The sequence below is a fragment of the Haliotis asinina genome, chromosome 15 (assembly GCF_037392515.1).
Source record: "Haliotis asinina isolate JCU_RB_2024 chromosome 15, JCU_Hal_asi_v2, whole genome shotgun sequence".
NCBI lineage: Eukaryota > Metazoa > Mollusca > Gastropoda > Lepetellida > Haliotidae > Haliotis > Haliotis asinina.
The window spans coordinates 45755111-45767211 of NC_090294.1; the positions used below are offsets into that span (position 1 = coordinate 45755111).

The 12101-nt window shown below is 40.2% G+C and overlaps 1 protein-coding gene across 1 annotated transcript; it reads left to right on the forward strand.

Moving 5' to 3' along the window:
- The first annotated feature begins 486 nt into the window (after nucleotides 1-486).
- Nucleotides 487-11782, forward strand: LOC137265047 (serine/threonine-protein phosphatase 6 regulatory ankyrin repeat subunit A-like). The gene is made up of 2 exons (XM_067800370.1): nucleotides 487-2572; nucleotides 11124-11782. Exons 1-2 carry the CDS (start codon nucleotides 487-489, stop codon nucleotides 11780-11782), a joined length of 2745 nt encoding a protein of 914 aa, XP_067656471.1.
- Nucleotides 11783-12101: the final 319 nt, after the last annotated feature.

Below are 12101 nucleotides of genomic sequence, written 5' to 3' on the forward strand. Positions count from 1 at the left end.
AATCCTTACATAGGCATCGCTGTGCCATTGACCCGTGATGGTCCCGGGGTAGAATAGGCCTTCAGCAACCCATGCTTGCCATAAAAGGCGACCGTGCTTGTCGTAAGAGGCGACTAACGGGATCGAGTGGTCAGGCTAACTTGGTTGACACCTGTCATCGCTTCCCAATTGCGCAGATCGATGTTCATGTTGTTGATCACTGGATTGTCTGGTCCAGACTCGATTATTTACAGACCGCCGCCATATAGCTGGAATATTGGTGAGTGCGGCGTAAAACTAAACTCACTCACTACTCTACAATAGCTCTTTTGGTAACCTTCTGTGAATCAGAGAGGAGTTCAAGTTCGACAATATATATGTGTGTTATTATTATCTGAATTTTTAGGTGGGAAGCAGTTCTCTCCCGCAAGATGTTCACAAAGGAAACGAGACAAGGTCAGCAAAGATCTAAACACTCAACTTCACGCTGCTTGCTGCACTGGAAATATGTGTCATGTGCAGAACATCTTGGCAGAAGGACAAGTGGACATAAACAGTAGAACGGGGAAATACAAGAGGACGCCAGTGATGGTGGCAGCGAACGAAGGACATGGAAACGTGTTTGACTTTCTAGTGAAGAAAGGTTGTGATCTGTCACATGTAGACACTAAAGGTAACAACATTCTTCACTTAGCATGCAACGGTGGGGACATAGGTTCAGTGAGTTATATCCTATCCCAGGATAACGTGGACGTTAACGGAAGAAGACATGACAAGAAGACACCTTTGATGAATGCCGCATACCATGGGCGTAGAAACGTGTTTCAATTAGTCGAGGAGCGAGGAGGTGATGTTTCTCTGATAGATGCTGATGGTGACAACATCCTTCATATTGCCTGTTCTGGAGGGAATATTGAAATGGTAAAGTATGTTCTCTCACATACCAAACTGGACATCAATAGCAGAGGACGGTACGGAAGGACACCTTTGATGACGGCGGCATACTTTGGACATGAAAGGGTGTTTGAATTACTCGAAGCGAGAGGAGGTGATGTTTCTGTAATAGATGCTGATGGAGACAACATCCTTCATACAGCCTGTTATGGAAGCCATACTGAAATGCTAAAATATGTTCTCTCACATACCAAACTGGACATCAACAGCAGAGGACGGTACGGGAGGACGCCTTTGATGTTGGCAGCGCACAAAGGACCTGAAAGGGTGTTTGAATTGCTCGTAGAGAGAGGAGGTGATGTTTCTCTAGCAGATGCTAATGGTGACAACGTCCTTCATACAGCCTGTTATAGAGGGCATATTGAAATGGTAAAATATGTTCTCTTACATACCAAACTGGACATCAACAGTAGAGGACGGTACGGAAGGACACCTTTGATGAGGGCAGCATACTTTGGACATGAAAGGGTGTTTGAATTACTCGTGGAGAAAGGAGGGAATAATTCTCTAATAGATGCTAATGGTGACAACATCCTTCATATTGCTTGTTCTGGAGGGCATACTGAAATGGTAAAGTATGTTCTCTCACATACCAAACTGAACATCAACAGCAGAGGACGGTACAGAAGGACACCTTTGATGACGGCGGCATACTCTGGACATGACAGGGTGTTTGAATTACTCGTGGAGAGAGCAGGGAATGTTTCTGTAATAGATGCTGATGGAGACAACATCCTTCATACAGCCTGTTATGGAGGGCATATTGAAATGGTAAAATATGTTCTCTTACATACCAAACTGGACATCAACAGTAGAGGACGGTACGGAAGGACACCTTTGATGTTGGCAGCGGACAAAGGACCTGAAAGGGTGTTTGAATTGCTCGTAGAGAGAGGAGGTGATGTTTCTCTAGTAGATGCTAATGGAGACAACGTCCTTCATATTGCCTGTTCTGGAGGGAATATTGAAATGGTAAAGTATGTTCTCTCACATACCAAACTGAACATCAACAGTAGAGGACGGTACGGAAGGACACCTTTGATGAAGGCAGCATACTTTGGACATAACAGGGTGTTTGAATTACTCGTGTTGAGAGGAGGGAATGTTTCTGTAATAGATGCTGATGGAGACAACATCCTTCATACAGCCTGTTATGGAGGGCATATTGAAATGGTAAAATATGTTCTCTTACATACCAAACTGGACATCAACAGTAGAGGACGGTACGGAAGGACACCTTTGATGAAGGCAGCATACTCTGGACATAACAGGGTGTTTGAATTGCTCGTGATGAGAGGAGGGAATGTTTCTGTAATAGATGCTGATGGAGACAACATCCTTCATACAGCCTGTTATGGGGGACATATTGAAATGGTAAAATATGTTCTCTTACATACCAAACTGGACATCAACAGTAGAGGACAGTCCGGTAGGACACCAGTGATGTTGGCAGCGCACAAAGGACAGGAACGGGTTTTTCAATTACTTGTAGATAGAGGAGCCAATGTTTCTCTAAAAGATGATTTTGGTGACGACATAACTCATATGGCTTGTTCCGGTGGACATTTGGATATGGTAAAGTATGTCCTCTCACAAGGCACCAGGCATGTCAACAGAAAGAGGACACAGGTGGACAATTGTGAGTAAGTTACAGCTCAACGTTGACTTTATAATTATTAAATTAAAAATAATAGATGTACAATAAACGATATTTTGTATTTTGTCTCGTTAACTTTATGAATAGGTTCCGCGTATGTGAATTTGCACGTCGTCTTTCATCCACATGTCGTTACGTTTTACGAAAATGTAAATCCTCTGAGACTAGACGGAACTGTCGTTTCTGTAAGATTTCCTTCATGCTCTGAACGCTTCATGATGTTATATTAGTCTCCAAAGACAATTGTAATCTTATTGAAGTGAGAACGATAACGATATATACTTCCGGGTCGGCCATCTAGTTTGCTACGACCATGAAGACATTCAATGCCAAATGATGCATGTTGCCCACTTTGCTGATGGCATCCCCGGTGGCCAACTTAGATGAGGAGTTGTACCTGTAAGATCGAATGTAGTTTGCATATTCATGTCAAGTGCATTTTAGCTTAATGTGGGCAAAGAGCTTCATTACACAGTAATGGCATGTTGACGCTCGTCATCTAAAAGGGACTAGAATAATAATAATATTCGAAGCTTGGTTGTGCCTAAAAAGTGGTTTCGATTTTCTGAGGTAAAATACTTGAAGAACATACATTTGCATTTTAAAATGACGTCTAGAATATTTTATTACTGATTTCATAGATGAAGCAGTTCTTTCAGTACTAGTAGTACCTTGTTATTTATACACTCAACATTCCGCATTAAACATCTTTCTTGCAAACATCCACTTTTAATAGAAATTATTGAATTGTACAATGATCTTGCTGATGGCCGATCTTGCTGCCAAGGCACCACTCAACAAATCTGTGACACCACTTCTTATACAAGTCTAACAATGGGGAGGATTATAAGGAAACGTTTTCTATTCATGAACTCCATGCTGTTCTTGATCAAGCTGATGACACTGTTACAGGAGCTGATAACATACATTATCAACTCCTGAAGCACTTACCAGAATCCTGTTTAGAGACGCTCTTGTATATATTTGATGATATTTGGGAAATTTCCTTCTTCATGGCTTGACGCTTTAGTAGTACCTAACATTAACTACATTTAAAAAATGAGAAACCAATGAATTACATTAAAACATAAATGTAGCAATTATAAATCCTTATTTACAGATGGGTCCAAGGACGGTGGCGCTCTGGCTTGTGCCACTGTCATTGGATCCAGAACAATATCTTCTAGATTACCAGACAACAGTTCTATTTTTACAGCTGAAGCTAACGCCATACTAACGGCTCTTAAATATATTGAAAAACACCCTAAATATAAACACTATATAATCTATTCCGACTCTCTTTCTTGCCTCCAGGCTATAAAAATATTTCTTGTAAACATCTACTTTTAATTGAAATTATTGAATTGTATAATAATCTTGCTACTGGCCAGTGCGACATCGTCCTTTGTTGGTTACTCAGTCACGTAGGCATTTCTGGTAACACGATTGCCGATCTTGCTGCAAAGGCAGCACTCAACAAATCTGTGACTCCACTTCTTATTCCATACTCAGATTATAAAGCTACAATAAGATCTTATATCCGTGATCTTATGCAGAAGACGTGGGATACTCAAGTAGGTATAAATAAATTACATGCAATAAAACCTTATATTGGTTATACTTACTTGGGTTGTCAGTCCAGATTTGAGGAGGTCATTATGCGACGATGTCGCATTGGCCATACGAGGTATACTCACGAATATTTATTAAAAGGTGAAGATCCTCCGTTTTGTATCCCTTGTGATGAAAGAATCACAGTCAAGTACTGTAAAATTATTGTCCTCCTGAGAGGGTACGTAAGTCCCAAAACATTTGAAGTCAAATTTGTTCTTCCATTTTTTACCGTGACAACAATTTAAGAAATCCCCTTGTAAACCAGCAAAACAGAACAGAGACAAGTTGTTTACGCTCAAATTGTGTATTGTTATGTAACGAGAGCAAGGTATATAAAGTCACAAGTCAATATAACAATGCAGATTTCAGGTACAATTCAAGAGAGACAAAATCTAAGTCAGTGGGTCACAAAATGCAATATAGCAAACTCACCAGAGTCTTGGTGTGAGAGAGAATCAACTATGGCAGAATGTCATCACAACGATCGGTGCGACAGCAGATAATGTAGATTTAGGCGTTGACGGGATTTCAAGTGTTGGCAGTAACTCCAGCAAATAAGAATGAATGTCAGTGTGAGTGTCGCCCTCCACACGGCAACCAGCCTATTCATAAATAAACTAAGTCATTTCCCGAACGTTCGGGCACAAACGAACCCCGTCAACACTGTAGAATGCCCTAGAATAAGTCTCCCGGAAGTAAACATCGAAAACTAGGAGCATATAAATTCCGAAAACCAGAATCCTAAAGGTGTTGACCAGATATTAAAACGAAATGTGACCCATCATAATGAATATTCGAAACACTAAACATTGTGACCCAATAATAATTAATACTGAATTAATAACAAAACATACATACATACCTCAGTCTTGCAAGAACCTGGACAAGTACTCGCACTTAACTTCCGGTTACAGTGACCCAAGAGACTGCTGTCACTATCGCAGGTCAAACTCATATTTGACTTCTTCTGGCCCAACTGATTTATCAGTGAGAAGCCATATATCTTACAATATTCTGCATTATCTTACCTCACACATAAATGTCGCTGTCTGAGCGCACTTCTATCATTTTCAATGTACCCCGTGTACAAGCGAGGTGAATTGCAATTCAACCCGCTGCCTATAGCAACTTGTTATTATCTCAAATAACATACAAAGACGCATGATGCAAGGAAAGTACCCTTGTTTTTGCGAATGGAAATCGATGGAAGGGAGACAACTAGCGATTGCTACGAAGACATTTAACACTCTTTCCAATGAAGTTTGACAAAACGTTCAAATGTGTAGTCCCTGTGAAGATTGAGAGGGGCAAGATGCAAGACTCGACTCCTTTGATTCGCACAGGTTGGCTGAAATGTATGATCCGACCCATGTATTAAAAATCAACATTGTGGTGTTCAATAAATAAATACGTTGTTCACTGGTCCCTCGGGGAACATGAGTTGAGGTACCCTCCAGCTCGAAGGGCTCAGGAAACATGAACAAACATCGAGGGTATCTCAACTCATGGTCCCCTTGTGACCAGTGAACAACTTATGTTGTTACCTGAATGATGATTTCTTAAAAGTAAGTACACTTCTTGGATTACAGGAATCAATTTAACAAGTTATTAATTTGGTTGAGTATATTTTGCAGCATAATGACATCCCAAATATAGTTTACATTAAGATTTCAGAAAGTAGGATTTACCCATGAGGCTGTGTATGGCATGTACAAATGTTACCACAACAAACATCCCTCCAAACAAACCCATCTCAAATATACAAACAACATCTCGCAACAGCCACTGTGTACATGAAGACGTCCTAATTTTGCTTTTTAATGTTATTATTTTTTATTTGACCTAGATCTTATCATTATTTTATAAACTGAAAACAGGACAATAATTTTATAGTACTTTAACCCTGTTTGAGGATACAGCCGCTCACGACTGAAGTTACCATATACTAATATAGACATTCAAACATAATGTTTCAATAAATCTAATTCCTTTAAAATACAATAATTAGATGAGAACTTATTATTAAAAAAGATCCTTGATAGTTCGTGATTTCATTAGTGATCCTTTGTGATGGAATTAGGTTGTCAATATGGCGTCAGCTTCTGCTGTGAAAACAGAGCTGTTTAGTAATCGAGAAGATGTTGGTGCCTGAATCCCATCTGTAAATAATCATTCGTACGCATGATATATATTTCATAATTGATTAAATTCCTGTTTATACTGTAATTGATTAGTGTCTGATGTTTTAAATATAGTGAGTGATAGGTCGACTTGTGGCCCAACCAATTGCCAAGGAGAAGAAAGAAGACAGGACAACTCAGTGCCGGCAGCAGTAACAAATTGCGTAATTCTGGTCCCAAGGGGCAGAACAAGATAAGATTTCATGTACAAAACCTCATAAAGAGATTAAAGACAAGATTATACTCGTCAGAATGTACCTGTACAATATATTACAAAATTAATTTTATACGGCGTTGAGTAAGAGAAGACTCGTCTGTCGCATCACAGAGAGTGTCAACAGCTGATGTTCTAAAAGACCCCAAACAAAGTCTTTGTCCTTGGGTGTGGACAGCATCAAGCAATTTTAGGTTTCTTTTGCAGGCTCAACCATAATTACGATCAAGCCATAATCAAATTTGGATCGTATAAACGGTCGGTACAGGTGAAGGAGGGTTTTCTGATCCCTTCTCCCACATTGTAGTAGAAACAACCTTCTGTATATCAAACAAGAGGTGAAAAGATCTAATTAACCCTAAGAGTTTCGCTTCTTTCACAGTTTTAGTAGTTGCGTTATCTGAATATAACTGTGAGGTTTTTACTTTCGGCAAAATTGGATACTAATCAATAATCAGTAATCTATATAGGTGAAGGAGGGTAATTTGATCCTTTCCCTCTTTGAAATGGAAACAGCCTTCAACACATTGAGAGCATACAGGCGGGCATCCATCTTTAAGGGATTTAATATGTGGCAGGATTGTTAATTGGGAATCGAAAATTAGTACCACGAATTTTGTCTCTTTCACAACGTTGATGGGAGTGAGTGAGTGAGTTAATATTTATCGTCACATCGGCAATATTGCAGCCATATCGTGACGAGAACAAGTAATAATTACATTGTAGATCAAACATATTAGGAACTAAAACCCTTTTGACGATGAACAGTGAAACCACTGACAGTCGCAGATATTCATCTAAGACTAGTAATCAACTATAAAACCGTTTGACAGAGGACAATACATTATAAACATGGGTTATAGATTGCCAACAACCGAAGGTAGATCACCACACTAGGGACCGTGGGGATTTACATTAGTTTTCCTACCTGCATGGACCCTAGCTGGATTTACACAATCCCCACAGCCATTGGCTTTTACGCAGAGAATTAGCCATATATTAAAACAACAAAAAATACTATTATGAAAATCCTGAAAAATTAAATTTACTTCGGAATGTTTTGGGACTTACGTACACTCTCAGGAGAACAATAACGTTACAGTACTTTCACCCGCTTTGAGGGTACAGCCAGTAACAATTAGAGTTACTTTCTTAAACTTCAAATTATGAAATATTTATCCGTTTACAAATCATTTAACAGATCTAATTCTTTTAAAATGCAATAATCAAATGAGAAGTGGTATTGTTGAAAAGATCCTTCATAGTTTGTGATTTGAAATAAATGTCCCTTGTGATGGAATACTCAACACAGTCAAGCAAGATATGTTTGACCGTGATTCTTTCATCACAAAGGATACAAAACGGAGGATCCTCACCTTTCAGTATACATTCGTGTGTGTTCCTTGTGTGGCCAATGCGACATGCGTATGATGACCTCTTGAAGTCTGGACTGACAACCAAAATAGGTATAGCCAATATAAGATTTTATCGCATGTAATTTATTGATACCTGTTTGGGAGTCCCACTTCTTCTGCATCAGGTCACGGATGTAAGTTCTAATGCTGGCTTTGTAATCGGAGTATGGAATAAGAAGTGGTGTCACAGATTTGTTGAGTGCTGCCTTGGCAACAAGATCGGCCATCGCTTTACCAGAAATCGGTATTACGGATGTAAGTGGGTGAGTTAATATTTAATGTCGTATCAGCAATACTGAAGAAATATTGCGGCGAGAACATACTTGACATAGAAAATTAATACATGTATGTTATGAAGAAACCTGTCAACGAAGGACAGTCCAACAACTTGAATGTCACAGTTTGAATTTAAAATTAGCATGGGAAGTTCAAACGAATAGCACTATTTGGACAGAACGTTATAAAACCTAGCTAGAGATCGTTAACAAATGAAGGTTGATCACCATACTAGGGGCCATGGGGATTTGCAGTACTTTTGCTACCTACATGGACTCTAGTTGGATTTACATCATCCCTTAAGCTGCTAGCGATTGTAAGGAATTTAAGACAAAATTAAAACAAAAATAATACTACGTTTAAAAATCCTGGTTTACATTGACTTGAACGTTTTGAGAATTACGTACTTTCTCAGGAGGACAATAATTGTACAATACTTCAACCCTGTTTGAGAATAGAGCCTCTGATAATTCTGGTTACTAATCTAAACTGCCAATCAGTAACATATATCTATTTACAGAACATATTACTCAAAATGCATCAGTGAAATCAATTTCCTTTAAACAAGTAATAATTAAATGAGAACTAACTGTGTTTAAAAGATTCTTAACTGTTTTTACAGTAAAATAAAACGCCAAAAGAAACGCAAGTCACTAATGTATACGTTCAAGGAGAATGAAAAATATTCACCACAGACGCAGCATATATTCGTATACTCAATGGGTTTCATTTTGCCCCTGCAGAGACAGGTCATGAAGTTAGAATTGGAGTGTATGCATGACATGCTTGCTCTTACGGTGCTACTTACGACTCCGCTTAACGTCTGCTATCGCATTTTAATGCAACAGTGAGCATGACACGTTTAAGTGTTATCGAGCGACAGAGAGCAACAGGGAACATTGAGGCAGGTTGGAGCATCCAACGTGTCGCCAGGCATTATGAAACACATCAGTCCACCTTGTACAGACTGCTTGACCGCCCTGTCAAACACTGTCGCTGATCATCCTCATAGCTGATGTCTACGTGTAACGTCATACTGGGAAGACCCCTATATTGCGACCTCTCACTTGCAACATCGCTTTATACCAACTACCACAACACACGTTACACCATAGGAAGACACAACAGACCCATCAGCGATAGTACTTTACATCGTCGTCTCACTCAGGCTGGTTTACGTTGCCCTTAACCATACGTTGGTTCACGTTTGACGCCACGACATAGACGTGCACAGCTGAATTGGATGGAAGGCACAATGGGCAGTGGCAGAACATCTTCTCAGCATTTGTATCGATGCCACAGACCGCAGAGTGCGAATATGGCGTCGTCAAGGTGAAAGATTCTCAGGACCATGTGCTTTGGAGATAGATCGTTGAGGCGGGCCCTGATGTTTTGGGGTGCCATATGTTAGGGTCGTGATGTTTAACACGTAATCTTTCAGAGCAATGGGCAATGTCGTGTTGTAGGGGTGTTTCTGCGCAGCGCTACATCGGCGAAGTGTTAAGACAAGTAATTCGTCCATTTTTTGCTCAAAGACATCATCTTGTTTTTCGGCAATATACCATGAGAGCGCACACAACAGGACTGACACGGATATTCCCCCAGAACAACACAAGTTTCAAACCGCAGATTGGCCATCTTTAAGCCGAAATACCATTAAGCAGGTCTTGGATGAGATGGAAAGACAAATTCACCAACAGCTAGCACGTCTATTTATTTGGAACAACTGCAATGGTGTGTTGTTGATGCCTACACCAACATTTCCAGGAGGTTCATTCGATGCCTCTTCAATAGTATTTGGAGCAGACGTAATACCAGTGGAGGTCACATTAACAACTGTTTCCCTTTGAAGGAGAATACCTAAAGGCATGAGTTAAGTGGTTACCAAATTGACTGACTGGATTTTCATTTCAGGTGGAGAATAAACGCACTAAGTGTTGTTTTTTTGCCTTATCGATGTCACATGAGAATGTAAAGTTGGTAGAAAAAATGCCGTGTTTTCACTCATTGTCGACATCATCATTTCACACTATTCGCGTTTCTTTTGGTGGTGAGTATATATATTCAAATTCAAATAAATGATCATAAGCCAGGTTATCTGACAAAACATTTTACAAAGCGTCTAAAACTTGTGTAGCAAAATATGCCTACACCCCCATGACCAGCCGATTGATAGAACAGGGTCCACTCCACGAAGTATGGGCCTAAGGTGTGTTTGGCAAAGTGTGTTTGGCAAAAGGAACACTGTTCCCTCGACTGCCAGACTCTCGTCCTCCATCTACTGTTACGAGAGTTTCTTTTCTTTAATCACTGATTAAGTGATGTTATTTTTTGGTTACAATGTTTAGAGTTTGACTTTCTAGTGAAGAAAGGTTGTGATCTGTCACATGTAGACACTAATAAATATAAAGGTAACAACATTCTTCACTTAGCATGCAACGGTGGGGACATAGGTTCAGTGAGTTATATCCTATCCCAGGATAACGTGGACGTTAACGGAAGAAGACATGACAAGAAGACACCTTTGATGAATGCCGCATACCATGGGCGTAGAAACGTGTTTCAATTAGTCGAGGAGCGAGGAGGTGATGTTTCTCTGATAGATGCTGATGGTGACAACATCCTTCATATTGCCTGTTCTGGAGGGAATATTGAAATGGTAAAGTATGTTCTCTCACATACCAAACTGGACATCAATAGCAGAGGACGGTACGGAAGGACACCTTTGATGACGGCGGCATACTTTGGACATGAAAGGGTGTTTGAATTACTCGAAGCGAGAGGAGGTAATGTTTCTGTAATAGATGCTGATGGAGACAACATCCTTCATACAGCCTGTTATGGAAGCCATACTGAAATGCTAAAATATGTTCTCTCACATACCAAACTGGACATCAACAGCAGAGGACGGTACGGGAGGACGCCTTTGATGTTGGCAGCGCACAAAGGACCTGAAAGGGTGTTTGAATTGCTCGTGGAGAGAGGAGGTGATGTTTCTCTAGCAGATGCTAATGGTGACAACGTCCTTCATACAGCCTGTTATGGAGGGCATATTGAAATGGTAAAATATGTTCTCTTACATACCAAACTGGACATCAACAGTAGAGGACGGCACGGAAGGACACCTTTGATGTTGGCAGCATACTTTGGACATGAAAGGGTGTTTGAATTACTCGTGGAGAGAGGAGGGGATGTTTCTGTAATAGATGCTGATGGAGACAACATCCTTCATACAGCCTGTTATGGAGGGCATATTGAAACGGTAAAACATGTTCTCTTACATACCAAACTGGACATCAACAGTAGAGGACGGTACGGAAGGACACCTTTGATGAGGGCAGCATACTTTGGACATGAAAGGGTGTTTGAATTACTCGTGGAGAGAGGAGTGGATGTTTCTCTATTAGATGCTAATGGTGACAACATCCTTCATATTGCTTGTTGTGGAGGGCATATTGAAATGGTAAAGTATGTTCTCTCACATACCAAATAAAATATCAACAGCAGAGGACGGCACGGAAGGACACCTTTGATGAGGGCAGCATACTCTGCACATGACATGGTGTTTGAATTACTTGTTGAGAAAGGAGGTAATGTTTCTCTTACAGATGCTAATGGTGACAACATCCTTCATATTGCTTGTTGTGGAGGGAATATTGAAATGGTAAAGTATGCTCTCTCATATACCAAACTGGACATCAGTAGCAGAGGACGATACGGAAGGACGCCTTTGATGACGGCGGCATACTCTGGACATGACAGGGTGTTTGAATTACTCGTGGAGAGAGGAGGGGATGTTTCTGTAATAGATG